Genomic DNA, 27,471 nt, shown 5'->3' on the forward strand with positions numbered 1-27,471 from the left:
AGATTGTCTTCTCCCACGCTCTTGAAACTTCCCTTGCCATGTACCCGGCCGAAACATTTAAAAAACCAAAATTTAAGTAATATCATGTTGCAGGACACCATTCATGCTGCCGCCTTCTTCGTACTTCTCAGCAAATGCAAACTTGCTTCAACTCACCACACCCCCAGCAAAGATCGCACTGATATACAGTCTCCTCCGCCATGTTGGAACTCACATGCTTGTCGTTAACAATGTCCTTCTTCTCCTCCTTCTCGCCCCCCTCGCCCTGCATATCTTTAGCCAGATCGAAAGCATCCTGGAGACTGATCCTCTCGTCGAGGCCCTTGTCATGCACCCACTTCAACACCTTCTTCATGTTGTTGTCAGCGATATCCTTCTCAGGACCGGAAACGTGCTTGCTGTCGATCGGGATACGAAGCTCTTGGTCGCCGGACTTGAGGATCGCATGGTAGGTGACAGTGTAGGTCATGGCTTCCTCCTGTTTCTGGTTGGCAGTGACGGACCATGGATATCGCTTGAAGTTTTCGGTTTTATTGTTCTTCGAATTGAATTCTTGTGGAACACAATCCAATAAGTCCTGCACGCCAGAATCCAATGCATGGTTATTGTTGTCCCAGCTATCCCATTCATCACCAGAATTTGGGGCTCCAGCTCTCCACATTGAAACTTCTGGTTCAGGAGTAGGAACTGTCCAACCACAAGAAGGGTCACTCTCTAGAACAGCTTTAGCAGATTTGATCTGAGCCTCGACTTCCTGATCTGCACTCTTCTTGGCGGGAGTGGTCTTTGTGTTCGGTTTCCAATCCTCGGGCTTGATATCCGAGAAACGTTGTTTGCAAACCGTGCCAGGCATACCCAACTCTTCTCCAATCTTGGCCCAACTAATCTCTGGATTCTCGGTCTTCCGGTTCATGAGAGTTTGGTCCATCTCTTCATTCCAGTTCTTGATCAGATCCCAACAGCCAGACACGTCTTGGTGCTCGACGATAACGGTAAAAGCCTTCGCAGCATCATCCGCGCGTTCGGGAGTATCGAGCATGCACTCCATAACAGCATCCCTGAGGATCTCAAAGTCCACTGAGCTGTACGCCTGCAGATCAAGAGTTATGAAGGCTTTCTTCAGAGGTGATTCGGCGTCGGCACATGCATCTTGCGGGTTGAATTCTGACAGAGTTTCGGACTGTCCCTCTTCGATGAAAACGGTCTCCCAGATTCCAGTCTTCTCTTGATGTTTGCGAATGGTCGTGTAGGAATCTACGAGTGCCACATTGAGACCAGGTGTATGGTTCAGAAGTGCAGTCAATTGCCCATCCAAGAACTCTTGCTCCACAGAACTGTACTCCTCAAGACCGAGAGTTTCGAAAGCAAGTCTTAGTGCAGACGCAGTGTCAGCGGCATCGTCTTGGGCATCCGGGTCATCGATCACACTGTTCTTGTCGTTGGAAGAGGGGCAGGCAAATGCGAGAGCAACTCCATCGTCGGTTGAATTCTCAGGCTCATGGTCGCCTTGAGCGGTGGCAGTGGCATAGCTGTCCTGACCGGCACAGTTGAGGCACGAACCACCACAGCCCAAAGTGACATCACAGACATGGATCTTTCCATGTTGGTATTCTTCCATCATGCGTAGATCCAGATCACTTCCACCTTTTGAACCTGAATTGATCACATCGCTTGCGACATCGTCATCTCGAGGATCAAAGTGTTTCGGATCGACAAAGCTCCAGACAGGCTGGTCGTCCCGGTTTTTCAGCTCTGGATATGTATCAACCTCATCGAAGTTGCTGTACTCGTACACACTTGATTCTCCATCAGGGTACAATGGCAGAATGTCATTGTCATCGTCAAAATTTGCGGCTGTGGCCGTAGTCCCAGGAAGATCTGTGTTTGTTGAGATTATCGAACCACTCTCGTCGAGTTCAATAATGGTCGAGGGGCTCCTGGCGACTTTCTTTCGCTGTCCGTTGCGTATGCTTGCTCGAATTTCTTCGGATGTCGAAACCTTCGGGGACTGGGGCTGTAAGATCTCGGCAGTGGTTGGGATACTAGAGCGCTTGCTTGCTTTCGCGACCTTCGTGGGAGGGAGGGCTTCCTGCGTGGGCTTGAGGGAGTCGAAGGTATTGTAGTCATCGTCTCTGAATTTGGTACCAGAGGAGTTGTCGAGTGTACTGAACTGCGAGCTAGGATCGCCCAAATGCCAGTTGGAGGCGGTATTCGCTTCAGCGGTGTTCTTGTTCTGAGCAGTGTTCTTTTCTATGAGTTCCCTCCAGGTCTGACGTATGGACCGCTTCGTGTTACGCGTGTGGCCGAAGTCCTCGACGGCGACTGGCTTGACTTCGTTCGTGGCGGATATCTTGATTCGAGTCGGGGAGGAGCTTGCATTCAGCCTGTGCCGAACTTCAGACATTTTCCGGTCGAAGAGTAGCGGCTGCACGGGACGAACCTTTTCGCCGTGCTTGAGTGAATAGAACTTGAGGTCGTAGGCTTTGTCCATTGCGGGCATTATCTTGGATGCTGGCAGCGGGAGAGTATGAGATGCAGCGCCGTACCTCTCTTCCCGAACGCGTGGCTTGCCTGCGATCTTGACCTTCACCCGACCGTTCGCATGTTCTTGCTTCAAGTAGTCAGCGATAGGTAATCTATTCTGAACTGCGTAAGAACGTGGAACAACGCTCTGTTGCATGACCAGCTGTATTTCCTTGACAATGTCGTTAAGTTCATGGTTTCGAAGGTACAATGTGTTCGAGAAGTCGGCGTCTGAGGGCGAAATGGCTCGAATCGAATCCATACACACGTCCATGACGCGTTCGAGCTTGCGCACATAAGTTGTGGCGTCGTCACAGGAAACTTGAACGAAGTCCTGGGGAGGGGCTTTATGGTTGACCTCGATATCCATGTCGGCACCGCGAATATTGTGTTTGTCGTCTTTGGGAGTGGTGGGCTCGTCAGGGCCAGGCGGGGTGAAGACGAGCTCGGACGCGTCACTGATGGAGTCGGAGTCGTATGAAGACTCACACGGAGTGCTGTCTGATTCAGCGACTTGGTGGGTTGACATGCTTGAGAGCAGATCGTGAATGTGGTTGAAAGAGAAAGATTAAGAGTGAGGAAAGATCGAAAGAGTAAGAGTTGAGAGATGTGGTGGAGGAGAGAAGTAGCTGAAGACAAGCGGAAATGTTAATTATAAGCTGTTGGGCCAGTGAAGCGGTCAAAGCGCGGCGAAGTGGTAAAGGTAAGGGAAACAGCACGGGTCCAGAGCTATTGACCGTCTTGTTTTGATATCACGCAACTCAAATTACGCGGAGTAAAGGTGAAGAGAACGCCTGCCCCGTCCGAAAGAAAACCTGGGTGAGCCCGATGTGATCCTGTGCCCTCCCTTGAAGTTCAACTCCAGCATAAAACGCATCAATACCACAATTTCAACCTCAGCTCAACCGAGCAATGACCTTCTCTCACCCGCAGATCCATTTTGTCCCCTCCCTCCAGCGCCCCACGCATGCCATGACCTCTCCGCCGTTCCCCCATCGACCTCCTCAACCTCAAACTCTCGCTCATCTCCGTCAAGGCGCCTCCACCATCTGCCCCAGCTCTCACCCTTTCTGACCCAGATCTCTTCCGTTCCGTCCTCGTGAATCCTCCAACCGCCGTTGTTGAATGCTATCCTGACCCACTTGAGCAACTGGACCAGACCGTACAAAACCAGAAGTCCGAAGATTGTCGCAAAGATGGTGACGATGGCTGTCAGGAACGTGATCGTGGAAACCTGGCATCCCAGACCTGAAGTACGAAGCTCGAAGCGTTCAGATCCAAGAGCGCAGATGTTCTTGTGTCGGATGGGGGTGAGTAGGGGAAATGCGCGGGACAGTCGATCCTTGGGAAGAGGTAGGCATGTTCCAGACTGCGATGGTAAGACAAGAACCAATGAGTGCTACTTCACTTCGAGAAGGACGACATCCGCCCCAAAAGAATATGGGCATCAGAGCCTTGAGCTTGGATTCTCTGAACACGACTTGCACTGAGGCAGCGGGAGCGGACGCGATAAGAGGGTTTCGAAGAAACGTTCACTTACGATAGCACACCATCCACAATGACCCTTACTCCGATGGCAATCACCGCAATCGTTATAACCCCAGCATTTTACCAGCCGTTCCCAGTCGTCTGTCGGGGCGTCCTGATATCGCTCGTGCAAAAGCTCGGTCACGTTCAGCAACGCGACGTCTGCAGACCTCAGGGACGGAGAGGGGCATTTGGAAGCCATTGAGATTGTTGATTCAATAGGAATTAGTAGATTTGAGAACTCGAATGCGTGGGGTGAGGCAGAGCTCAAAGCTGCGAGATGGGCTGACCCAGACAGGTTTAGAGGGTTAAGAGGTCATGATGAGGTCACTACGACGGAAGCAGGATAGCGCTATCAGCCACGCGCCTTGACACAATCACACGAGCTCAGAGAACAGGAAGCATGGAATAAACTCCTTATGATAGTGGAAGGTGGATATATACAACAGCAAGTATATACGAAGTTAAATATGTACAACGAAATCCCTCTTTGTCTCGGTAAACTCTTTCATCCGAACTCTACAAAGGAAAACACACGTCCAAGCCTGTCAACTCGGTTTGTCCGTCTACTTCAAGGCGAGGATCTTGACTGCAGCGTGCTCGGCGACCGTGACAATGTATGATGTAGGGTTGGTGGTGATATGGCTAGAGATAGTCAGTTACTACTGCGAGTCAAAGGATGTAGCATAACGACTTACGCAGGGAATATCGAGGCGTCGACGACATGGATGTTGTCTGTGCCGTAGACCTTCGTGTTGAGGTCAACGACAGACGTGCCGCCAGTGAGACCACTGTCCGATCCGATCTTAGCCGTTCCAATCCAATGGTTTGCACGACGAGCAGAGGGAGTCTTGGGAAGCTGTAAAGAAGTTAGCAAGATACACTCAAGTATGGTACTGAAAATAACATACGCTAGCAACGTATTGCTCCACCGTTGTACCCGCAGGCGGGACCTGTACTTCAATCTTTGGGTTCTTCTGAATAGCTTTAAGCATGCTCTTTATGCCAGTGATGACGGCATCGGTATCCGCCTGGTTCTTGAGATAAGGCGAGTCGCTGACGAACATATTCAGGGCACCGTTGATAGAAAGAGCTCCGCGTGAGGTCGAGCCACGACCAAGGTACTGACTGATGGTGAGATGGTGAGTATCGTTCGCGCCAGGCCCTTCAACACGTGAAGTCCATTGGATCGCGCGGTCAATCCCGTCGGTACCCGGAATGACCTCCCATGCAAGGGGACCAATGTTGGGGGCGGACGAGGCAAGAATACCAGAGCGGTTGTCGAGATAGGCGGCCTTGTCGGCAGCGATGGGTGAGTTCCATGCCGCATAGAAGTCGTAGAAAGAGATGTTCTGGTGCTTGATAACGAGATCGGTGTTGACGTGATCGAGTAGATTAGATCCGACTGGAAGGTCGATCCACTCTGTCGAGTTGATGAAGGTGGATCCGTCCTGAGCGCTGTTCTTGACAATGTCAAGCTGCGCCTTAGGTCCGATACCACTTCGGAAGAGGAGCTTGGGAGTACCGAAAGTGCCGGCAGAGGAAATGACACGACCGCCAGTGTTGAGTTTCACAGTGCCGCAATAACCGCCCGCACCACCGTCGAGCTCGACACCAGTAGCTTTACCACCAGTGCGAACAATACGTCGAACAGCGGTGTTCGTGAAGAGTTTGAAGTTCTTCCTTGCGAGCGCGGTGACAAGATATGTACCAAGAGGGCCCTGTCTCTGTCCATTCTCATACATGAACGGGGTATGAGAGTACACTCGGTTCTTCTCGTTGGGCTTGTCGTTGGCAGTCAACTCTTTCCAGCCATCTGCACCGAGGGCGCCGGAGAGAACATCGTAGCCCTCCTGTTTGTAGCGTTTGCCATCCTTTGAAGGTGTGTCTGTGCCAGCAATGCGCTTGAAGACCCGATCGATGGCACCACTGACATCGCCAGCCTTCCATCCGTTGGGGAAGCTGGTATCCCAATCAACATTGACTGGTTTCCACCACAGCGCAGCGTTGACAGCACTGCCTCCGCCCAAGACACATCCGGCCATTTGGTCGATATCAGTACAAGCGACACCGGCGGAATCGACCCATATCTGATTGCAGAGACCTGGGACGTCGAATCGAGTAAGACCAGTTCCTTTGAGCCAAGCAGGGCCCATGGTGCCACCAAATCGTCCCAGTGATGGCGGACCTTTCTCGATCAAGAGAACACTCTTGCCCGATTCTGACAACTTATCAGCGAGAGGGATACCGCCGGCACCGCCACCAACAACGATGTAGTCGTACGATCCGGTAGGAGCAGCCTGGCCAGTGCAGGTGGACGGCTTTGCTGACGTCGGTGTAGCAGTAGAGACGCCCGAAGACGTTGGTGTAGCGCCACCGCCGGCCAGCTTGACCCAGTCGGTGTACTTCGCATTCCTAGCTCCTGCTACTGGAATACCGAAGATTGATTGTCCATTGTCGTGCTGCACCCAAGTGGTGCCTGGGACGTCTTTGTGCTGCGCCCAACTGATGACCTGAGTGTCTGCCGGGATCTGCGAACCTTCCGCACCATTTTGGTTCCAGATCCAACACCATTGGCAGCGGTACACTAACTCAAAGTTTGTATCGTTGATCTGGTGCGAGATTTGAGTGATGGTAGCATTGCCAGTGTAGTCTTCGGGGGCCACATAACCGCTGCGAAATGTGAGCAAATTGCATTGATGCATCACATTCGACGACCTTACGTTGCGAACGCGAATTTAGTTTTGATAGCGGTACCATCTGGCCATGCTACAAGCAGTAGGGAGTTGGCCATGCCGGCCTTGTGAGCGATGCCGGACCATCCTTTCTTGTTTGGAGTGGAACCGCGCTACGAAAAGTTAGTCGTCTTTCACTCAAGGTTTGTCGGGGCTACTTACAATGTATCCAATGTACTCATCGTTGCTCCCGGTGGGCGCACCTGGCAAAGCGTAGCCCCATTCAAAGCCACCGGTAGTCTGGGCTTCGGGGATGACCTGTCGCCTGGATAGGTCAGCAAAAGCCCATCCAGCATATATTGAAAGGCTTACAAAAACTCGATGCCGGAAGAATGAGTAAATTTGTCCTGCGCGAGAACAATAGGGGTGACTAGACTTGTCAGTGCCTTCTCAATTGGTCTTGAAGGAGAAACTGGACTCACAAAGAGTGGAAAGCAGCGCAGCCGCATTGATGAAAGAAATGCTCTTCATCTTGGAGAATAGAACGAACCGAATTGATCAGATGAACCAGCAAAGATCGAACAGCCACAACCCTCTACACAACCTGGCGCTATGGTGCACTATATATATTCTCATTTTATACAGGGCTTTCGCCAGGCGCTCCATAGTGGATTTGAGCTTGCCCGATTAGCCAAGCGAACATAAACAACCCTCCCATCTCGTGGCCATGGGTATTGCAAGGACGCTACGCCCATGCACTGGTACCTGCACCATTCTGAAATGCATCCTTGTGGCAATAGACCAAGTGAGAGGGCCTGCTGATCAAAAACAATCTTCCTACTGGACAATACCGACGGAGACTACATACGCGAGATTCGAGGCGCGTATAACCAGTACATCAGGGATGGAAACATATGGTGGTTGATATAGATTGATGAGCATTGATGAAGGACGGATTGCAAGGCCGTTAAGCCTAGGTTGCCAAGCGGAGTTATGCTTGATCTGGCCAATTATTCTCGCTTACATCACTTGAACGGGAATGGCCCGAGTTTGGTGTAGGAACACCTCCCCAGTTTCCGCGCTTCTCAAACATCTCTCCTGCGCCACGGTATCCCTCTTCAATCTCCACGTCCGTCTGAAAACGGTGTCGCGCGTTCCTGGCTTCTAGCCCGCTCCACCCCGCGTTCCCAGGAAGCGCTCGCCTCCCGCTAAATGACATGTTTCTAAAGGCTTGTTTTAAGGCCCACTGAAGGATCAAGTCCAGTGCACGTTATGGTAGTAGTTCTGTGTAGAGCAACCACTAACGTTGATCAAAGTTCGTCCTACAGCATATTGCAAGCCTCGGTCTTGTTGTTCAGTTATCTTCAGCTAAAGGTTTGTCGACAACACATCTATGACCCACTATGGACCACCTTTCTATAGCACCACCATACTCTGGTATTCTTTGAGATGTATGCTCAGCTCCACTTTTCGTACTCTAAGCAGGTACACTTCCATGCATTTGCCGAGGCTGCCCGTAAGGTATGTATCGTCAGTTCGTAGAGGTGGTGAATGGGTTATACTTTAGGAGGATACGACTGTAAATCGGGACATCAATATCCTCCAATCTCGTACCCCGTTTCATCTCTTTTCTATCATCAATTTTAGTGTTTCGCACCTCGCCTCCACATCTCCCAGGCCCCAGATCCTCTTGCTTTCGTTTTTTTTCATTTCTCTTAATCTGTCTACAAGTCTTCATATCATCCCATTACTTTCTTTTTACCCCAGGGTAGTCGAGACTACTCGGTTTTGGGCTCGTCGTGCATCCATATTGCTCGAGTAGACGATTAATCAATACACAATCACGCGGCCTCGTCAAACATTCAACAGTGTGCCGATCACTCTCGAACCCTCCCAATGTGCTTCGGCCGGCTCCGTGCCCAAAGTGGAGCTCAGTAGAATCGAATATGGAATATGTGGATTTGTAGAGCTATTTATGAACGCGTAGCAGCGTGAAATTAGTCGACAATCTCAAGCGGTTCTAGTCACTATGAAGTACACTGTCGTCGCATCCACTCTGCTTGCCAGTGCCTCGGCACACACTATCTTCACCCAGCTTTATGTTAATGGAGTGGGCCAGGGCCAAACAAAGGGCATTCGTGTGCCGGTACGCTGTCTTTGGTAGACTCTAACTATGGTTCGAACCACTTACTAACTCAATATGTAGACGTTCGATGGGTTCGTAGTGCACAGCAGCAATCTGCCACAGCCTTTCAATTACATTGACTCACAATACCAGGCCAATCACCGACGTGACGTCCAACGACGTGATCTGCAATGGAGGGCAAGCACAACCCACTCTCCTCACTGGCACAAACTGACAGGACTGCAGCCCCAACCCGCTGAACACCCCTCTCCCCAAAGACATCATCAACGTCAAAGCCGGCGACAAGCTCACAACAGAATGGCACCACACGCTCACCTCGACCCCAGAGACCGACTCCTCCGACCCCATTGACTCCAGCCACCTAGGCCCAATAATGATCTACCTCGCCAAAGTAGACAGTGCGTTGACCACCACCGTGACAGGTTTGAAATGTATGTCTCCCCCAAGCAAACCATCCACACCCACATCCACATCCATATCCATATCCACTCCTTCTGACTAACGCACAAACAGGGTTCAAAGTCTACGAAGACGGCCTAGACAGCAGCGGCGTATGGGCCGTAACCCGCCTAATCAACAACAAAGGAAAAATGACCTTCACACTCCCGTCTTGCATTGCGAATGGACAGTACGTCTTTTTAATACCCTTCTATCCATTGCTGTCCTTACTCCCCTCACCCCTCTTCCCCCCCTCTCCCCCCTAGTACACCCCCCCTAACAACCACGCAGATACCTCCTCCGCGCGGAGCTCATCGCGCTGCACGCCGCCAGCAGCTACCCCGGCGCACAACTGTACATGGAATGCGCGCAGATCAACGTGACGGGTGGAGGTTCCGCGGCGCCGGCGACGGTCAGTTTTCCTGGTGCGTATAAGGGCAGCGACCCCGGGATCACGTTTCAGCTGTATTATCCCAAGCCGACGAGTTATACGATTCCCGGGCCGAGACCGCTTGTCTGTTAGGTGGTGGGTGGGGGTAAGGAGGGGGTGGGGCTTGGGTTTGGGGGAGGGAGGGGGTGCTGTGTTTGTTTTGTTTTGTTCGTATATTGATGATAGTTGATACATGCGCAATGAAGTAACGATGAACGAAGATTGATATTCAGGACTTGAGTGATTTGCATGGTAAGCGTATACCCTCACCGGATAATGAACAGATATAATCTGGCACCCACCTCTCAGTTCCAACATATCCTCACCCGTGATATCAACAAATTCCCACAAAAGCAACAACATACCCAGACCCAAACACCAAACACCAACCCCACAAACCCATCATCCCCTACTTTACTTTACTTAACACCCAACCCCCCAAACACGCGATCCAGTTCCTCCCCCTCCTGCGTATCCCGCCCATTCCCACTCCCAGTCCCACTCCCAGCTACACCCTCCTCCTCACCCCCCATCTTCTCCCCCTCCTCCTCCCTCCCCCCCACAGCCTCCGGCCTTATCAAATGCACCCCACTATCCAACCACCCCGGCGCGACCCTCCTCCTCTCCACCAGTTCCTCCCTGCCCCTCCTCTCCACCCACTCCCCCCACACCCTCGCGGCCCCATCCCGTATCTCCGCTAGATGTTTCTGCAGCGCGACGCAAGAATGCAGAATCTGGTCTGGCGTGGCGGTTGTGCCTGTTGAGGAGACGACGTATGCGGGTGTTTGGTTTTGGTCCTGGGTTTGGCTTTGCGGGGGCTGCAGGATAGAGGGCGGGAGTGTCGATGGGAGGGTTTTGTAGGAGTAGGGGAGGGGCACGGCGGTGGGGAGCGAGATGAAGGGGGATACTGCGAGGGGGACTTGGGAGAGGAGGGGGTGGGGGTCTGGGGGGTGGGTGTTAGCTTTTGTTTTGCTTGGTTGGGTTGTGGCGCTGGGATGGCATAGGGCATGTGGTGGGAGCGCTGGAGCTGGAACTGCAATCACAACTGGGGGACTCACGGTCGTCGTGCATTGTGGAGGTAGAGTGGTTTACGTGAATCTCGGGTTCGTCAGGTTGCTGGGTGAAGTGACAAGCTCAAGTGGGGTCAGAAGGAGCGAGATGATGCAGGTCCCAACGCTCATGCTCGGGCACTACCGAACGAGTGGGGCAAGCCACCCAGGCAATCTCACGACAACAACTACGAATCTGCAAGGATGCAACAGCTAGATTATTCTACCAAGTCACAAAGCCGGGCGCCTTGGTCTGCCAAGAACACTTCTCCTACACAGCCAGGAACACACCCACTGATCCTATCCCATCCCATCCCATCCCATCGCGACGCGACATTACAAACATACAAACAAAGGAGGGGAATCTAGAAGAAATACTGTCGCGAGCCACCACCCCATGATCGTCGGTGCCACTCCTATCCATGTCCAAGCAAAACTTAACGACGGCCGTGCGAGCGGTTGATGCTGCCCTGGAGCGAGTCGACTTCGGTCTCGAGACGCTTGATCTCGGCGTGGCTGGCCTCGAGGTCCTTGTTGAGGCGGTCGCGCTCCGCAATGAGCTTCTGCTCCCACTGCCTGAATCGCTGTTCCTCGACCTTGACCTGCTCCGTGAAGCGCTTGCGGAGAGCCTCCTCCTCCTCCTTGAACTTGGGGTTGTCCAGCTTTCTTGGGCGGGCCTCGCCAAACTTCCGCGTCTCCATCTGCATTGCGCGGTATGCTTCGTAGTGGTTCTCCTCGGTGGTGTGGATCAGGTCGAGCATGTGGGTGCGGATGAGGATGGCGCGAAGCTTCTTAAAGTCGCAGTGCTCCTCGTTCTCGACCTCGGCAACACCCCAGGCGTACTGTCGGCCCTTGACGGTGCGGCCGTCGTTGGTCTGCACGTCCTTCTCGGATCCTATCACGGAGAAGGGCATGGCGTCGATCAGGCTGCGGGCGTGCTGCATGGCGGCCGCGTCGTCGTCCTCCAGCGGGGGCGTGTAGATCTTGATGCCCTGAGCATCAATGACTTGGCGCACCTGCGAGCAGTTAGCATGTGCAGTGGGTTTCTGGGGTGTTCACATACGCGCTGCTTGAACTTGTTGAGGTCGGTGGGGCTGAGCGTGTCTGCCTTGGCGACGACGGGGATCAGGTTGACGCGGGTGCAGAGCTTCTTCATGACCTCAATGTCCAGGGGCTTCAGTGTGTGGCCGGTGGGACGGATGAAGTACAGGCAGGCGTGGACCCGGAGATCGATCTTATCGGTACGGCGCGGTTGCTGCTCCTGCAACATGTACGACTCGTGCTGGTCGTCGAGGAACTCGATGATGGGCTGCCACGAGTCGCGGTTGTTGACGTAGTCGCCGAAGCCGGGGGTGTCGATGACGGTCAGGCGGACTGGACGTGTTAGCACCTCGCATGGCCCTGGACGACGGACTCGGCCTACCCTTGAAGAACTTCTCCTCGAGCTCGGCCTTTGTGATTTCAATCTCGACCGTCTTGTCCATCTGCTTGTGGTGTCGTCGCTTGTGGTCGGCATAGTTCTTGATGGTGGTGGAGAAGAGCGTGTTGATGAAGGTCGTCTTTCCGAGGCCAGACTCGCCGGCAACCTGGGTGCGTGTTAGGGTGTGTACGTATGGTTCAGCGGGAATGGTGTGCGTACCATGATGGTGAAGGCTGCACCGCGCTTGGCGACAATCTTGTGCCTGTGCTACGTTAGGACTGGGAGGTGCGTGGCTGCTCGCGAGATGTACCTCTGGTTGGGCAGCTACAGTGACAGGTCAGCATGAGGGACATAGATGTGTGGAAGGGCGTGTACGCACATTGGCAATGCCAATTGGGGTCGCTGACTCGGCCATGGTGCGGTGCGAGGGCGGGCTGCTGGTCAAGTAGGGGTCTGCGGCGATGGTCAGTTCAGCTCAGGTACCTCCGCGACAGGCTTCGCTGGGTTGTTCAGGGCGACTGACGTGGATTCGGCGTCGAGTGACTATGGCGGCAGCAACAGTGCAGGAGAGCGGCGCTGGTGTGGGCGGTGCAAAGTGTCGAGAGTGTCGGGGAGTGGGAGCGTGGTGTTGGCGGACAATTTGGCGTCCCCTTTCTGCACAAGGCCCGTTCGGCAGGCACACCGACCCTGACGGGGAAACCGCGCTAATGCACCTCGTTCGCGGGCCCGAGCTCCAGTCGCCAGAAAAAGTTCACGATGCGACGCTCCCGCAGCCCCGCCACAATGTCTCGATAGCACACTGGCTGCAATCGTGCAAAATGAAGACCGACTTCCAGGTGAGAATAGCGGGTGGTGCGGATATGCTACGCGACTAACAATGCGCAGTTTTCCAACCTGCTCGGCACCGTCTACAGCAGAGGGAACCTACTCTTCACTCCAGATGGCACATGTCTGCTGTCTCCGGTGGGCAACCGCGTCACCGTCTTCGACCTCGTCAAGTATGCAAGCCAACTCGGCAGCCGCGTCTCGTGCTGATTGGCCCGCAGTTCCAAATCATACACGCTCCCGTTTGCGCACCGCCGAAACATCGCCCGCCTGGCACTGAACCCTCGAGGCAACCTGCTGCTCTCCGTCGACGAAGACGGCCGCGCCATCCTCACAAACGTCCCCCGCCGAATCGTCCTCTACCACTTCTCCCTCCGCGGCGAGGTCACGGCACTCGCCTTCTCGCCCTCAGGCCGACACTTCGCAGCAGCCGTCGGCCGCCAGATTGAAGTATGGCACACGCCATCCACACCAGACGTAGCAGAAGGCGACCTGGAGTTCGCGCCTTTTGTGCGACACCGGATATACACGGGCCACTATGACATCGTCCAGAGCCTCGAATGGTCCGCCGACTCGCGATTCTTCCTCAGCGCATCCAAAGATCTCACCGCGCGCATATGGAGCATGGAGCAAGAGGAGGGCTTCGTGCACACCACACTGAGCGGACACAGGCAGGCCATAATGGGCGCCTGGTTTTCGAAAGACCAGGAGACGATATACACAGTCAGCAAAGACGGCGCCCTCTTTGTGTGGAAATACATGCTGCGCTACGATGCGCCCGAGGATGCCGACGAGGACAACGACGATAATCTGCAGTGGGGGATCGCAGAACGCCACTTCTTCATGCAGAACGGCGCACACGTCACATGCGCCGGCTTCCATCCAGAGTCCAAACTGCTCGTCACTGGCTTCTCCAACGGCATTTTCTTCATCCACGAGTTGCCCGACTTTGCGCAAATACAGAGCCTCAGCATATCGCAAAACGACATCGACTACGTTGCAATCAACAAGACTGGCGAGTGGCTCGCGTTCGGTGCCTCGAAACTTGGGCAGCTACTCGTCTGGGAGTGGCAATCCGAATCATACATCCTGAAGCAACAGGGGCACTTCGATTCCATGAACTCCATCGCATACTCTCCCGAAGGCCAGCGCATTATAACAGCTGCCGACGACGGAAAGATCAAAGTGTGGGACGTCAATACCGGCTTCTGCGTCGTCACATTCACAGAGCACATGAGTGGGGTGACGGCTTGCGAGTTTGCAAAGAGAGGGAACGTCCTTTTCACAGCCAGTCTGGACGGCTCAGTAAGAGCATGGGATCTGATCAGATATCGCAACTTCCGCACTTTCACCGCACCTTCAAGGCTATCCTTTTCTTCTCTGGCAGTCGATCCAAGCGGTGAGGTGGTATGCGCAGGATCCGTCGACTCTTTCGACATCCACATCTGGTCCGTTCAGACTGGCCAATTACTCGATCGATTATCCGGCCACGAAGGGCCTGTGTCGTCACTAGCCTTCTCCCCAGACGCTGGAACACTGGTCAGTGGGAGTTGGGATAAAACCGTCCGTGTCTGGAGTATCTTCGCCCGCACACAGACGAGCGAGCCACTGCAACTCATGGCCGACGTTCTCAGCGTCGCCTTCCGCCCCGACTCGAAGCAAATAGCAGTCACAACACTCGACGGCCAACTGACCTTCTGGTCTGTGTCCGACGCCGCACAACAAAACGGCATCGATGCCCGGCGAGACGTCTCAGGCGGTCGCAAGATGTCTGATCGGCGAACAGCCGCCAACGTTGCAGGCACAAAAGCCTTTACAACAGTGAGATATAGCGCAGATGGTACTTGTGTTCTCGCAGGTGGCAACAGCAAGTACATCTGCCTGTATGATGCACAATCGGGTGTTCTTCTAAAGAAATATACCGTCTCCGTCAACCTCACCCTTGATGGCACACAAGAGTTTTTGAACAGCAAACTGCTCACCGATGCTGGGCCGCAGGGCCTCATCGACGACCAGGGCGAAGCCTCAGACCTCGAAGACCGACGCGATACCACACTTCCTGGCGCACAAAAGGGTGTCGGCGCACGACGAACACGACCGGAAGTCCGCGTCCCAGCGGTAGCATTCTCACCCACAGGACGCGCGTTCTGCGCTGCATCGACAGAGGGGCTGCTCATCTACTCGCTAGACAACACCTTCCAATTCGACCCCTTCGACCTCGACATCAGCGTCACACCCAGCACTACACTCGAAACCCTCGCACAGAAAGAATACCTAAAAGCTCTAGTAATGGCCTTCCGTCTTAACGAACGCACCCTCATCCGCCGCGTCTACGAGGCCACGCCCATCTCCGACATTCCGCTCGTCGTCAAAGATTTACCACCCGTATATCTCGGCCGTTTACTACGCTTCGTTGCCGTCCAGGCAGACGAGTCGCCGCATTTGGAATTCAACCTGGTGTGGATCGAAGCACTGCTGAGCAAGCACGGTCGATGGATGAAGGACAACAAGGCAGGGCTTGAGGCAGAGTTGAGGAGTGTGGAGAAGGCGGTTAGAAGGATTCAAGCCGAGCTGGCGCGGTTGGCCGATGAGAATGTTTACCGCATCGAATATCTACTTGCGCAGCCTGTAGAGAAGAAGGAAAAGCAGAGGTTGTTAGATTTTGGGGTCAAAGAGATAGGGAATGCAGATGTGGGGGATGATGAAGAGATGGAGGATGGAGAGGATGAGGGGGATTGGTTGGGATTCGATTAGATTGTGAGATGCAAAGCAACAACATTTACTGTACGATTGGGCATGGCTGATGGAAGTTAGACGTGCACTTCTTCATCTTGGTGGTGATAGGGAGTGTCTGCCGGCGTTATATGGGGGAGGTGTTTGTTCGTATTTCGACGTTGTAATTGTCTTGGAACAATCATGTACGTTTCCAGGAGAGGAAGTTGCAAATGAGTGACCAATACTCTGCACTTTCCTGTCTCGTCCGCTTCCGCTTTCTTTCTCTCACTCTACGATCTCTTTCGGCTATATGGTCTTTCTTCTCGCCTCGTCGCTACTGCCTGTTAACACCAACTCGAAGGGCATCCAGTACACAGGGAGCATGGAACTCAGCACTCCTTCCGACGATATCGAATACTCGCACCTATCCATTCCCTACGACGGCAACTGCAATGGCCAGTCCACTCGACAAAACCAAACACCCGTCATCATGTCTTCCAACCCAACCATCATCTTATTCCCATCTCATCACCAACGCTCATGTATCTTCAACACTCACTATAGCCTTACCAACATCCCTTAACCCACGCCCAACATGTTCAAAATCCGCGTCCGCACCCCATCCCCCGTGTCCCGCCTAGCCAGCCCATCCTCCCCAGACCAAGACTTCCCAACCCAAACCGGCTGCCGTCCAGACTGGACGCTCCCCTCAGACGTGGTCCTAGAAAACCACTTCCAGCCAAAGTTCATCGCCCTCCTGCGCGCCTCAACGTTCGACAGAACAGGGAAATGTTTCTGCGCCCTCGTAATCGCCACAGCAAACGACCTCCTCAGCACCGACCTCACAACCCGCTTCCCCACAAGCGTGAGGGACTTCTTCACCGTCCTACACGCCTTCTGCTCCTCGCCAGGCATCCACGCGTTCCTCCGCTCCTTCACAAGATACGACAACATGCAAGGCCATCTCGGCGCACACGCAGTGTACATCACGCAGTGGACGTTTGCGCGGTGGCTGCAGTCGTTTTCCGAGCAGTGCGTCGACCCGGAGCCACAACAAGCAAGGCACAACAGTCCAGAGGCCGCGGATCTGCCGCGCATACGCCCGTGGGAGCGCTTCAAGTACGCCGTTAGACATATACTCAACGACAAGCAGGGGCGGTTGTGGGTTGAGAGACTGTACAGGGAAGAGCACGGCAGGCCGCGCATTATGAGCGTGTATAAGACTGAGGATGGGACGTCGAGGCTCGATTCTGTCATCCAGCGCGGGTTGTCGCTCGCTGATCCAGGTGGGAAGAGGAGGTGGTCGGCGCGCTGGCGCGAGGCGCATCCGTCTGCTGCTGGGGGTGGGGGTGCGGATGCGGATGCGGATGCGCAGGGGAGTGTGCGGGATATCGTCGAGGCGTAGCTTGCTCGCGACGAGACGTCCGAGGGTGGTATGTTGGGTTGATTTCGCGTGTGGGTTGGTTGCTGACTTTGTGTGGGGGGTAGTCGGTCGTTCTACACTGCCGCTTCAATGATCACTGCTTTGGCTGGGTACGAGTATGACGACGGTTGTATCGAGTACGACGACGGTTATATCGACTACGACGACGGTTACATCGACTACGACGACGGTTACACCGAATACGACTACGATACTCACTCCCAGGAACAACACAACCCAGCCATCATCGACACCATCACCCCACGATTCAACTTCCAACTCTCACTCTCTATTCCATCGCGCACTCTGGTCTTGGACGCGTCTTATACATGAGATTCATAGCTGTTGTTTAGTCTTGGTAGATAGACTTCCGTAGCAGCGTATCTTCTCATCTGTGAATACACGTCTTCACGAGACTTCCTCGTCGTTTGAGTTGTGTGGGAGATGCATGTTCGCACTGCCCCTTTCCTTCAACACAGCCCTTTTGTAGATATCTGTCGTCAATATGCATATCCTTCACGCGAACCACAACCCACTCCCCCCTTTTCCCTTTCCCTCCGCACAGGAGAGGTGTGTGCAAACAGACCTCAGGATCTCAATCGCATTGAACCCTCCCCAAAAGTTTCCAGTCAGTCAGCCTAGCTACTGTACATCCACCTCATCATGCGCGTTAAATGGACGATTCAACTCCCACATAGTGCAAACCAGGGTAAGACTAAAGCAATCCAGTCTCTTCTTCGAGCGTTTCCCCTTCCATCTTTCCACGATGCGATATTAGGGCGTGAAGTCTTGATAGAAGGTTGATGCTTGGGTACGGGCGTGAGGTGGGAGGTAGCTGATCGTTAGGGAATCAGGGGCTGGCGGGGATGTGTGGGTTTTTGTGGCAGGATGGAGGTGTTTGGGCGCGCTTGTTGGGGGTGGGGGGGATTCGTTGGGTTTTCGTGTTGTAGGGGTTCTGTTTCTTGACGTGGGGAAGATGGAAGTAGATGGTGGTGTGGGTGGTGTGTGGATTAGCGGACTTTGGTCAGTGGTAGAAAACTTTAACAACTTGGGGGTGTTGGTTAGGATGACGGGAAACATATTTCAAAGAAGTTGATAGGGGTTCAGATGAAAGGTGTGTTGTTGAGAGTAGCAATGCAAGCGTTTATTCAGAAACACGATATAGGACTTCAAAACACCAGATTTTTACCGCTGCCGCACATTGGCATGCCTATGATGCGTGGGGCGAGGAACGACGTCGTCGACCAATGAGAACGCCGATAGATTCGCGCTTTTCCTCCTGAGAACTCGCAACGCACCGAAACCCATCAGTCTCATCACGATCAGAGCCGCATTGCGAGGCAGACGCGGTAGAACTCCTGACGCCGTTCATGTATTAGTCTTCTTGACATGGATATAAGAGGGGTATGTGGGAGGCAATCTACGATAGTGTGATATCGCTCGATGCTCCGTCTCCGTTTTGGTCCATCTTGACGTCCTCCCCTCCTGCTAAGACCTTCGTTTGTACGTAGCCGTCTGGTGGTCCAACGCCGGGTGTCACTGCCGCTACGTTGCCGTTTTCGTCGACAAATTCGAAGTTGTAGCGCGAGAGCAAGTGGGGGATGGCTGAGAGCTGTGGTCCGTAGCGTGCTGTGTTGTCGTATAGTTCGAATAGAGGGACGGCCAGGAGCTTCATGTTCTTCGGGACGCTGAGCACTTCTACAATGGTGTTAGTAAGTAGCCTTTTGGTGCGAGCTTTTCGGAACGTACTGCTGCGGGGAAGCTGGATGAAGTAGAGCTTCTTACACTCCTTCGGTCTGGTAACATGTGCAGGGATGAATGGGTACATGAATGTCTCGAAGTTCGGCCGCCACCATTGTGCGAGTGTGTCGCCGACTTGCCACTCGTCATTGACTCCCTCGCCTGTGAATTGTGTCCCAACTGGTGCAAGGCGCTCGTTCAGCCTCGCCTTGAAGCCCTCGATCTCGTCGTCTTCGGCACGGAGGTAGTCACCAGGACTGTGGAGTATCAGCGGTTGCCCAGAAACTCAAAGCGCACCACATACAGCTTGAAAAAAGCATTCGCAATCTGCAACATGAGAATGTGAGGGTGGTTGTGCTCATGGCAGACCAGGATGCCCTCACACGTCCGGCGCATCCCATGTTCTTGGTAGTGTTCCTCCAACCGCTTTAGACGCGCCAAAACTGACGGATCTTCTTCTGGCTGACCATCTTTGGTGCCAAATGTGTAGTTGCTGAGAGGGTAAAGGCGAATGGTCTTGGGTTGGTTCGCATTGAAGTCCTTGGGTAGGATGGGGCTAGCAAGATATTAGTGATTATTAAGGTAAACATGTGGGGTAGAACTCACGGATAGGAGCTTTGTGAAGCTTGCTGTGTTATAGTCGACATCGCGTCTTGCTTGTAGCTGTAAGGTGTGAAAGTACACTGTCGCGACTGTCGCGCAAGCGGTCGCGGAGTCGCGACAGGGATCATTCGCGCTAGTACTCACGTGTGATGCACGGACTCCACTCTGGTTGATTGGTCCTAGAACATCCTTTGTCCGGTGGAGATATTCATCGACTCGAACGTGCATTCAGAGTCTATTATCGATTTCATACTCACAAAAAAGACTGGGACAACCTACTTTTAGCTGACGCGAGTATTATGGAAAAGACTGTGCTGATCACCGGTGGTGAGCTCGCTTCCCACTGTCCACCCATCACCGGCTGACTATGCAGTGAAGCCAGTGGTCTTCTCGGTCGACAGGTGCAGAAGCAATTCTTTCTGGATGGCTGGAGGTCTATCGGAACCGGACTTACTCGGATCAACCCTCCGGAAGTTATCAAACTCGATATCTTGGATCCGAAAGAGATCGAGCAAGTGCTGGACGAAGTGAAGCCAAACGTCGTTGTACACTGTGCAGCTAACCGTTTCCCGGACTCATGCACAGCAAATCCAGAGGCGGCCAAGAAGTTGAATGTGGATTCAAGTAGAGCTCTAGCAGAGGCGACAACAGCACGAGGAATCTTTCTTATCTACATATCGACTGACTATGTCTTTTCGGGTCGTCCTGGAGAAGCTCCTTACAAGACGACTTCGACACCCGCCCCGCCCAATACGTAAGTTCACCAATGATGTTAAATGTCAAGTCTCACTTGTTTTGTATATTTGATCTCTCTCAGAATCATCTGAAAACTTCCTAAAAGGATAAGTTGCTAGTTCGTTGTCAGGTTAGATCTTGATGTTTTTGGGTAACCCACTAATCAGACATATACTCCAGATACGGCCAGACTAAACTTGATGGAGAGAGGGCTGTCCTTGATGTAGCCAGCAAAGCAAGTGCCAGGAACAAAGTCGTCGTATTACGAGTCCCAATCCTGTATGGGTCGTGCAACGAGCCGAAGGAAAGTGCAGTCAATATGCTCATGTCACAGCTTTGGGCGGCTCAGAAAGAAGGACAGCCAAAGATCAAGGTCGACGACTATGCACTTCGGTTTCCTACAAACACACATGATGTTGGCAGGGTCTGCCGCGATATCTCACAATTGTACCTTGACTCTGCAAACGAGTAAGTCACTTTCAGGTTTTGGGTTGAGTAATTTTCTATTATTTACCACCCCCATCTTTCAAATAATCTCCCAACTCATAGAGTTTTGACGACGGCTGATGTAAAAGTCGCAACTCCTTCCCACGTCTGCTAACCATGTCCTGTAGAAGTCGTGATCTACCAACCCTCCTCCAATTTAGTTCCGAAGACCAAATGACAAAATGGCAGATTTGCCAGACTTTTGCCGACATCATGTGTCTTCCGCTCGATGGGATGGAGCCCTCTAGACCGGAGGAAGAGCCTAAAGACGGAACCGTTCGGCCCTTCGATTGTCACCTTGACACTAGCGCGTTGAGGGAACTGGGGATTGACGTGAGAACTACCGATTTCAAAACCTGGTGGTGAGTATCCTTCAACTCATACAGTTAGTCCAGTGTACTTATGCAACCTGTAGGAGACGCGAACTTGGTGCGTTCAAGTGATTGTGATATTAGGAAGGCGAAACGATTGTCGCACGCGGCGGACTCGGTCCGACAGATCTGAAATATAACGATGCCACTAAATGTCAAACGCAGCTCCTTCCAAGCAAACTTAGTAGAACCTTGACGGATGTGTTACGTTCAGAAACCGAATTGCGCACCGTGCAGCCTGAACTCTCGATATGGACCCTGTCGTGCAAATCGGGCAGGACGTGGCAACACTACCATCTCTCTACAGCGCTGGATTGGGCGCGACAACAAATAGTACTATTTCTAGCCTCTGTCCGTACTACATGAATCGTGACTTCTTCTTGGGAGTGGAGTTTGTCGCTAAACGTATGGACGAGAGGCTGCTCCATGCGGCGCGGTTCGGCGCGTAGCTGCATAGGCGGCGGTTACTCTCCGCCAACACCTCGTTAAGTACATGCGCGTTGTACCATCATGCTGTGCAAGCCGGGCACACTTCGACCATCTACCGTTTTTTCTTACTGTTTTTGTCGTTTTCTTTTTTGGACTAATCACATTCGTTGATCGAATTTTTTTGAAGAATGGCTCACAACGCGCCGGCCGCGCCCTCAACCAGCGAGGGAGTATCCAAGGGCAATTCAAGATTATCCATATTCGCACTGAACGAAAACAATACCGGTATTTTACTTTCTTGACACTATCGGTAACAATCAAACTAATTATCCCATAGCTTCTAAACAATGGAAACCACCAGCGCTTCGAACTCCAGTCCTTGTTATCGCCATCCTCATATGCTGGTCATTAATTGCCGTGCTTCAAATATTTCTCACAAAGAGTTTGCGAGATGGAGGTATCATATTTGCACCAAGGGTCAGCGACCTACCCTTAAGCCAATCATTTGTATATCTGTACTTCCCCACTATCGTGGCCGTGCTGTTTAGCATTTACTGGGCATGGATCGATTTGGAGACAAAAAGGATGGAGCCATTTTATCAGCTGAGTAAAGAGAATGGGGCTCTGGGGCGAGACTCTCTTCTATTACAATATCCTTTCGACTTTCTCCCTCTCGTTCCGATCAAAGCGCTCAGAGATCGGTGAGTAGAGACACTCGAATAACAATTCTTTGAGTTGGCCGCATGCTGATTAGTGACAGGCACTGGCCTGTGTTCTGGGCATCTTTCGCTGTCCTCCTTGTTACTTGGGGCATAGTCCCTACGCAGGCTGGTATATTCTCTACGAAAATAATCACACGGACCACTACCTTGCCTTTCGCTCGCTCGACATCATTTGTTCCTGCTAGCAAACAAACCTCCACCTTGCCACTTACGTATGCGCAATCAACTTATGCCATTGCGACCCTAAATGAAACACTTACTCAGTACATGGCCCGTAACTACACACTCGCACCATTCCAACCTGCCTCAAAGGGGTTGAATGATATGCCATCTTATGGAAACTGGACCGCGCCAACAACTATGTATAGCGTACAGTTGTATTGTCAGGTAGCAAGTCAAGGCTCAAGCTTATACGGTGGTTTTTACGCCAATAGCACTAATGGCTGTGCTTTCAGCATGGCCCTTACCGGGAATCTGACGAAAGGTACGTTATGGTCAAGATTTATGTAAATTTCTGCTGTGCTCAAGTGGCAGTCATCATTAAGTTAAGATTGCCAAAACGGCAGCTGAGCCATGTGATTTTTCCTATGACTCGGTCGACTTCCATTGATGATTGACTAACAGACTCTTCAAATTAGGTGCCAACAACGCAAATGACCCGGAAGTTCTTGAGAATAAAGAATATACCGCTATGTATGTTGGTTATTGGTTAGTCACACGCTCGTCGGAATTGAAGCCTGGATTGAACTGATCTCTTCGACACAGGAACACCCTGGGCTTTGCAGACTACTCGTTGGATTACGCTTGTCCGGCTGAGAGTAATCACACTTTCTACGCAGCGTTCCAGCGTAACAAGGCCAGAGTCGAAGACCCACCTAACAACGTCACAGCCATATTCTGCTGGCCCACATACTACCAGCAGCGCGTCAACGCGACGGTCAGTGCGGTTGGCCTAAATGTCCTGGATGTTAACCCTGTCGGCGAAAAGCAGCCGCTCCAAGACGGTTTGTTCAACACGACTTGGTTCGAGTCACTTATGAGTAGTGGCTCACTCTCAAGCGAAGTTAGGGGCGACGTGTTACCGAGCAAAGCTACTCCGAAGTACTTAGAGACTATTGCGGGGACCAATTTGAGCTTGAGCACTGGCCCTCAGGGCGGTGGTATTGTCCAACCTATGGTCGGCATGGCGGTCGCTGTTGGTAACCGGCCATTGGCCGATTACCTTGACTGGCAGGTGCTCAGTAAGTCATATGCGGATGCCTACAGACTGATGTTCGCTCGTGCGATGCGAGAAATCTTGGACGAGAACTATGCCACGGTCGAAAACGTTACCGGCCAGGTCCAAGCCACGACCGAAGCAGTTGTTCTCGAACCTCTCTTCGTTTATATTGTTGAAGGTCTTTTGGGGGTTGTGTCGCTCGCCATTATGGCACTTATATATCTCTCACTAACAAGAACCAAGAACCTGCGTTCTAGCCCAAGCACTATCGCCAGTATCATGGGCCTGGTTGCTGACAACCAACCACTGCTATCTGATTTTCAGGACTTGGATTGTTGTACGACGGATGGAATGAAAGCTGTTCTAAGTCACAAAAGATATAAGCTTGTCGATGACGGCTCAAGAACTGGGTCAGTTTCCATATGTACCAGATGATGCAAATTCAGACATACTGACATTCCTTTGCAGCATCATCGAGTTAGATCAAGCACCCGACAGTGATAATGAGTCCCAGGTGCCAACGATTCTGAGCCAGCGTCGAGACACTCTTTCCGATATTGCGAAGCCCGTGAGACCTGTGGAGTTCAGCTTATGGGTGGCATTCCCCGTTGTAAGTCTGTTCATTGGGCTGGCTGTGCTTCTTGTCACGGTGTTTGTCAAGGCTCGGTTACAGGGTATGTAAAGCGTGCATGTGGAAAGAGTTCTGCGCCACAGTTACTGACACGGTAGTAGGACTCCCGCTTCCTTCTTCAAGTTCAATTGTGGAAAACATTATCGAAAACTACATTCCGACGGTCATAGCCACGCTTATCGAGCCCATTTGGGTATTGATTAACCGTCTGCTCTGTATGCTGCAGCCCATTGAGGAGCTCCGGGATTGCAATGCACGAGCTAAGAAGTCAATCGATTGTGACTATAGCTCTCTTCCTCCGCAGCTAGTCTTGTTTAAAGCACTGCGGTCGAGACATTTTGTCCTCGCTGCCGTGTGTACCATGGCCTTATTCGCAAACCTGCTCGCAGTTGCCTTTGCAGGTCTGTTCCAACAAGAAACGATTGATATGCGATACGCCACAGAGCTATATCTACCTTACCAGCTAAAGTTCGTCTCAATTAATGGGGATGTTGGACCAATAGCAGGCTCGGATTTCGGTTCCACTGAGTCTTCCGGTGCCTACCAGGGTGGTACTGGAGAAGATCAGTTCCTAATTGCGGAGTCTAACTACACCCAAGGAACGCCACTGCCAGCATGGACCGATGACAAGATGTTCTACATGCCATTTTTCACAGAGGGAACCAATGCTACAAATGGCAGTAACGTTGAGGCACAAACTCAGGCCTTTGGTGCAGAACTGGACTGCATTGAATTAGATGTAGGCACGAACTTCGAAGCCGCTTTGTTCGTTGAAGATGGTGGGGCACTCCCTAGTTTACGCCCATCCATCAATATCACCATCTCTAAGGATTCGAAAAACGTTCGATGCACCAATCATGCGTTTTTGGAGTTGCGCCAAGGCCCAATCCGGGAGACAGCAACATGTGTAACAGGTCCGAGTGCAGCAGAACTCACTATTTCCTTAGAGCCCCGAACGAATGCAACACAGGAAGAACGAGAAGCATGCATGGAATCTTTCGTTCTAGGCTGGATTCGTGATCCTCAACGCTCGTGCCCAGGAGACAAAGATATGAAATTTGACAAGCAGAACTCAATATGGATCCAATGCCGGCCACGTTGGATTACAGGAAATTCAACTATCCTTGTCAATGATGATGGACGATTGCAACGAAAAGCAGAAAATTCCGTGTTGGATGACAAGACGAAGGAGAACATATCACACGTATTCAGCAATGACCCCGTCAACTTGGCCGGTCAGTCAAATCGATACATGTTCAAAGGAGACAGTCCGGGCTGGCACAACGACAGTTTTGCCGATGATTTCATGAACTATTTCATCATCCGCAGTGGAAATAACAGTCTCGAAAGCAATCGCTTAGTCAACCCAAAGCAAGGCGTGCCAACATTCGGCGAAATCATAGATCCACTGAATAAAGCGTATTCAAACCTGTTTGCCATATGGTTGGGTACGAACAAAAACAAGCTGTTCGTAGCCTACGACAAGGAGAAATCGCCCGTGGAGAAAAGTTGGCGCATCGAGTCAGAACGACGCCTATTTGTCTCAACGCCTATGTTCGCCATCTCCGAGGGCATCCTCTGCATCTACGCAATCGTCGCTATCATAGTGTATATGCGGCGACCGGGCCAATATCTGCCGCGGCTTCCGACCTCGATAGCATCTATCATAGCATTATTCGCCGCCAGCACTGCTATTCAAGATATGAGAGATACCTCATACCTCGACAAGAAAGGGCGTGCCCGACATTTAGAGGATCTGGATTCGCGCTATGGATACGGAAGTTTTATTGGTTGGGGAGATGGGCGAGTTCATATTGGTGTTGAGAAATCTCCCTTTGTTAGAGTTCGATCGAAAACTACTTGGCTGGAAAAGCAGGTATCTTCATTTCGCAAGGGTTCCGCGGGAGGGGTTTAGTCGACGCGCTACTAAGTCTTTTGGGCCATAGTCAAGTTATCCGGCGACGACAGACCCGGCTTTTCTGTTGTAGAAGGAAGGTTTCATCTCATAGAAAGCGATGGACGAATGAATACCAACTCTAGAAAGCAGACTAGTATGCGAAGCACTGTGGCTTGAATGAACAAGTGATCGTAGGCGGCTCGGGAAATGAAACCTGCCATCACCGAAACTCCAACAAGAGGCGGCCAGTGATATGACATGTGGAATGCTTCTCGGCTTCAAGACAAAAGTGGAAAGGAAATGAACATTGTGATGGTCTCCTTCATGACTCAACCACTATGTGGAAAGAATATAGAAGTCCAACACACGTGCTGGAAATGAAGGTGGTTCTGAGAGTACATGAAGAGGCTCGGAAGTGGATGAGATTAGAGGAGAGAAAACTATGTTTTTATGTCATACCTTGCTCTGGGATACGGTGGTTTGGCGTTTCAGGCCTATCTTTAAGCCATGAACTACAACAATAAATGCTCGACGTAGTAGTGTGGAAGTAACTCTATTTGTGGTATTAGGTTTAGTGTGATCTCGGGGTCCTGAATGTTCCCAGTGTTGTTACATCCTGTCGACGGATGTCGCTCAGGACATCGTTTGACACTTCAGCGATTCCATGTCTTACTTCGCGCCAGCCACTCTTTCATAGCTGACGACTTGCCGACGTGCGTCAGCGGACTTTTACGCCAGGAACAGCAAACAAGCATTCGAGGCCTGCATCTCCACAGGATCTGCTGTAAGGTGGAGAAGCGACCATCGGTCAGATGAGTGATTTATCAAACAGGGGAATTTTGCAAAGAGCGGCAGTTGCCGGCCAATCATTCACCAAAGTCGTCGTCTTTGACAACGCGGCGATTTGATCGCGGGCTGATCTGGGTCACCAACCAGCTGGGAGCCGCTAGCACGTCGACGACAGCCACAGCCTCTTGATGCTTGCATCCGTACCGCCTGTGCAACATCCACCTCTCACCGATATCGCGCTACCGTGCAGACAAAGCTGGCACTGCACAGCCACATTCGTGTCACTGCACTGCTTCCTACGCACATGGCGTAAATGACGATACGCAAATGGGAGAGAGAAACGTGGGTCATCAAAAGAAGGAGCTCCCAGAACAGACTTCATGCGTGGGTGGAGGGGTGCCCGGCCGACAGGACACATGCCTGACATCCACCGGGCTTGCGTATGTACCTATGGATTCCAACCTACCATATCTTCACCACGTCTGCCACCCTCGTCAGCAGAATCCCCACTTGCGCCTGTGTCACACTACAGCGGCAACACGGCCAACGTCACAAATAACATGGCGACGGCGTGAAATGGTTTGTCGGTCGACAGCGAGACGGTCTGCGCTGAGATGACGAGTCTGGCGAATAGGAGCGTGCGCAAGGACTGGTGCTAAGGTTTCAAGCTTGACGGAG

At 52.2% G+C, this 27,471-nt stretch overlaps 12 protein-coding genes across 12 annotated transcripts; 6 read left to right on the plus strand and 6 right to left on the minus strand.

The window, feature by feature from the left end:
- Positions 1-10: 10 nt before the first annotated feature.
- Positions 11-2,446, minus strand: P153DRAFT_370097 (uncharacterized protein). The gene has a single exon (XM_033668950.1). The coding sequence runs from the start codon at positions 2,402-2,404 to the stop codon at positions 128-130; it is 2,277 nt and encodes a 758-aa protein (XP_033519828.1). The 5' UTR covers positions 2,405-2,446; the 3' UTR covers positions 11-127.
- Positions 2,447-3,159: 713 nt separating this feature from the next.
- Positions 3,160-4,336, minus strand: P153DRAFT_324741 (uncharacterized protein). Its single transcript, XM_033665248.1, has 2 exons — positions 4,064-4,336; positions 3,160-3,892 (listed from the first exon to the last, which is right to left on the minus strand). The coding sequence occupies exons 1-2, from the start codon at positions 4,250-4,252 to the stop codon at positions 3,425-3,427; spliced, it is 657 nt and encodes a 218-aa protein (XP_033519829.1). The 5' UTR covers positions 4,253-4,336; the 3' UTR covers positions 3,160-3,424.
- A 132-nt stretch (positions 4,337-4,468) lies between these two features.
- Positions 4,469-7,646, minus strand: P153DRAFT_324742 (uncharacterized protein). The gene is made up of 7 exons (XM_033665249.1): positions 7,208-7,646; positions 7,098-7,155; positions 6,948-7,050; positions 6,774-6,898; positions 4,962-6,723; positions 4,749-4,909; positions 4,469-4,695 (listed from the first exon to the last, which is right to left on the minus strand). Exons 1-7 carry the CDS (start codon positions 7,254-7,256, stop codon positions 4,617-4,619), a joined length of 2,337 nt encoding a protein of 778 aa, XP_033519830.1. The 5' UTR covers positions 7,257-7,646; the 3' UTR covers positions 4,469-4,616.
- Positions 7,647-8,754: 1,108 nt separating this feature from the next.
- On the plus strand, positions 8,755-9,832 carry P153DRAFT_300042 (lytic polysaccharide monooxygenase; the record flags this gene model as incomplete). Its single annotated transcript, XM_033664310.1, has 5 exons — positions 8,755-8,885; positions 9,004-9,031; positions 9,089-9,302; positions 9,385-9,499; positions 9,601-9,832. The coding sequence occupies 5 exons, from the start codon at positions 8,755-8,757 to the stop codon at positions 9,830-9,832; spliced, it is 720 nt and encodes a 239-aa protein (XP_033519831.1).
- Positions 9,833-10,158: 326 nt separating this feature from the next.
- On the minus strand, positions 10,159-10,838 carry P153DRAFT_425839 (uncharacterized protein; the record flags this gene model as incomplete). The annotated part of the gene is made up of 2 exons (XM_033672568.1): positions 10,798-10,838; positions 10,159-10,682 (listed from the first exon to the last, which is right to left on the minus strand). Exons 1-2 carry the CDS (start codon positions 10,808-10,810, stop codon positions 10,159-10,161), a joined length of 537 nt encoding a protein of 178 aa, XP_033519832.1. The 5' UTR covers positions 10,811-10,838.
- A 149-nt stretch (positions 10,839-10,987) lies between these two features.
- P153DRAFT_400256 (Septin) lies at positions 10,988-12,857 on the minus strand. Its single transcript, XM_033671802.1, has 7 exons — positions 12,732-12,857; positions 12,584-12,661; positions 12,519-12,528; positions 12,428-12,470; positions 12,212-12,374; positions 11,852-12,162; positions 10,988-11,804 (listed from the first exon to the last, which is right to left on the minus strand). Exons 2-7 carry the CDS (start codon positions 12,621-12,623, stop codon positions 11,226-11,228), a joined length of 1,146 nt encoding a protein of 381 aa, XP_033519833.1. The 5' UTR covers positions 12,624-12,661; positions 12,732-12,857; the 3' UTR covers positions 10,988-11,225.
- Positions 12,858-13,026: 169 nt separating this feature from the next.
- Positions 13,027-15,787, plus strand: P153DRAFT_378885 (WD40 repeat-like protein; the record flags this gene model as incomplete). Its single annotated transcript, XM_033669833.1, has 3 exons — positions 13,027-13,044; positions 13,094-13,206; positions 13,255-15,787. 3 exons carry the CDS (start codon positions 13,027-13,029, stop codon positions 15,785-15,787), a joined length of 2,664 nt encoding a protein of 887 aa, XP_033519834.1.
- A 278-nt stretch (positions 15,788-16,065) lies between these two features.
- On the plus strand, positions 16,066-17,356 carry P153DRAFT_113098 (uncharacterized protein). Its single transcript, XM_033661922.1, has one exon. The coding sequence runs from the start codon at positions 16,344-16,346 to the stop codon at positions 17,151-17,153; it is 810 nt and encodes a 269-aa protein (XP_033519835.1). The 5' UTR covers positions 16,066-16,343; the 3' UTR covers positions 17,154-17,356.
- On the plus strand, positions 16,839-17,564 carry P153DRAFT_370104 (uncharacterized protein). The gene has a single exon (XM_033668951.1). The coding sequence runs from the start codon at positions 17,262-17,264 to the stop codon at positions 17,502-17,504; it is 243 nt and encodes an 80-aa protein (XP_033519836.1). The 5' UTR covers positions 16,839-17,261; the 3' UTR covers positions 17,505-17,564.
- A 1,027-nt stretch (positions 17,565-18,591) lies between these two features.
- Positions 18,592-19,469, minus strand: P153DRAFT_300232 (cleavage and polyadenylation specificity factor, 25 kDa subunit; the record flags this gene model as incomplete). The annotated part of the gene is made up of 3 exons (XM_033664319.1): positions 18,592-18,869; positions 18,921-19,168; positions 19,216-19,469. Coding segments are annotated over 3 exons (780 nt in total), but the record flags the coding sequence as incomplete, so codon positions are not given.
- A 260-nt stretch (positions 19,470-19,729) lies between these two features.
- P153DRAFT_370106 (NAD(P)-binding protein) lies at positions 19,730-21,453 on the plus strand. Its single transcript, XM_033668952.1, has 5 exons — positions 19,730-19,841; positions 19,893-20,268; positions 20,430-20,717; positions 20,864-21,097; positions 21,151-21,453. The coding sequence occupies exons 1-5, from the start codon at positions 19,814-19,816 to the stop codon at positions 21,176-21,178; spliced, it is 954 nt and encodes a 317-aa protein (XP_033519838.1). The 5' UTR covers positions 19,730-19,813; the 3' UTR covers positions 21,179-21,453.
- Positions 21,454-21,637: 184 nt separating this feature from the next.
- P153DRAFT_425843 (uncharacterized protein) lies at positions 21,638-26,477 on the plus strand. Its single transcript, XM_033672569.1, has 7 exons — positions 21,638-21,820; positions 21,873-22,236; positions 22,296-22,741; positions 22,896-22,965; positions 23,023-23,886; positions 23,945-24,150; positions 24,209-26,477. The coding sequence occupies exons 1-7, from the start codon at positions 21,724-21,726 to the stop codon at positions 26,020-26,022; spliced, it is 3,861 nt and encodes a 1,286-aa protein (XP_033519839.1). The 5' UTR covers positions 21,638-21,723; the 3' UTR covers positions 26,023-26,477.
- The last annotated feature ends 994 nt before the right edge of the window (positions 26,478-27,471 follow it).

The sequence above is a fragment of the Dothidotthia symphoricarpi genome (genome assembly GCF_010015815.1).
Source record: "Dothidotthia symphoricarpi CBS 119687 unplaced genomic scaffold P153scaffold_20, whole genome shotgun sequence".
NCBI classification, from domain to species: domain Eukaryota; kingdom Fungi; phylum Ascomycota; class Dothideomycetes; order Pleosporales; family Dothidotthiaceae; genus Dothidotthia; species Dothidotthia symphoricarpi.

Excerpts from the sequence above, each read along its gene's own strand:
- P153DRAFT_370097 (XM_033668950.1), bottom strand. The coding sequence starts at position 2,404 with ATGTCTGAAGTTCGGCACAGGCTGAATGCAAGCTCCTCCCCGACTCGA.
- P153DRAFT_324741 (XM_033665248.1), bottom strand. The coding sequence starts at position 4,252 with ATGGCTTCCAAATGCCCCTCTCCGTCCCTGAGGTCTGCAGACGTCGCG. Across the intron at positions 3,893-4,063 it reads ATTGTGGATGGTGTGCTATC|TCTGGAACATGCCTACCTCT; the intron begins GTAAGTGAACGT and ends TTACCATCGCAG.
- P153DRAFT_324742 (XM_033665249.1), bottom strand. The coding sequence starts at position 7,256 with ATGAAGAGCATTTCTTTCATCAATGCGGCTGCGCTGCTTTCCACTCTT. Across the intron at positions 7,051-7,097 it reads TCTTCCGGCATCGAGTTTTT|GCGACAGGTCATCCCCGAAG; the intron begins GTAAGCCTTTCA and ends TGACCTATCCAG. Across the intron at positions 4,910-4,961 it reads TGGAGCAATACGTTGCTAGC|CTTCCCAAGACTCCCTCTGC; the intron begins GTATGTTATTTT and ends ACTTCTTTACAG.
- P153DRAFT_400256 (XM_033671802.1), bottom strand. The coding sequence starts at position 12,623 with ATGGCCGAGTCAGCGACCCCAATTGGCATTGCCAATGTGC. Across the intron at positions 12,163-12,211 it reads CGAGGAGAAGTTCTTCAAGG|TCCGCCTGACCGTCATCGAC; the intron begins GTAGGCCGAGTC and ends TAACACGTCCAG. Across the intron at positions 11,805-11,851 it reads TCAACAAGTTCAAGCAGCGC|GTGCGCCAAGTCATTGATGC; the intron begins GTATGTGAACAC and ends AACTGCTCGCAG.
- P153DRAFT_113098 (XM_033661922.1), top strand. The coding sequence starts at position 16,344 with ATGTTCAAAATCCGCGTCCGCACCCCATCCCCCGTGTCCCGCCTAGCC.
- P153DRAFT_370104 (XM_033668951.1), top strand. The coding sequence starts at position 17,262 with ATGATCACTGCTTTGGCTGGGTACGAGTATGACGACGGTTGTATCGAG.
- P153DRAFT_370106 (XM_033668952.1), top strand. The coding sequence starts at position 19,814 with ATGGAAAAGACTGTGCTGATCACCGGTG. Across the intron at positions 20,269-20,429 it reads ACACCCGCCCCGCCCAATAC|ATACGGCCAGACTAAACTTG; the intron begins GTAAGTTCACCA and ends CATATACTCCAG. Across the intron at positions 21,098-21,150 it reads ACCGATTTCAAAACCTGGTG|GAGACGCGAACTTGGTGCGT; the intron begins GTGAGTATCCTT and ends TGCAACCTGTAG.
- P153DRAFT_425843 (XM_033672569.1), top strand. The coding sequence starts at position 21,724 with ATGGCTCACAACGCGCCGGCCGCGCCCTCAACCAGCGAGGGAGTATCC. Across the intron at positions 22,237-22,295 it reads ATCAAAGCGCTCAGAGATCG|GCACTGGCCTGTGTTCTGGG; the intron begins GTGAGTAGAGAC and ends GATTAGTGACAG. Across the intron at positions 23,887-23,944 it reads GATGACGGCTCAAGAACTGG|CATCATCGAGTTAGATCAAG; the intron begins GTCAGTTTCCAT and ends ATTCCTTTGCAG.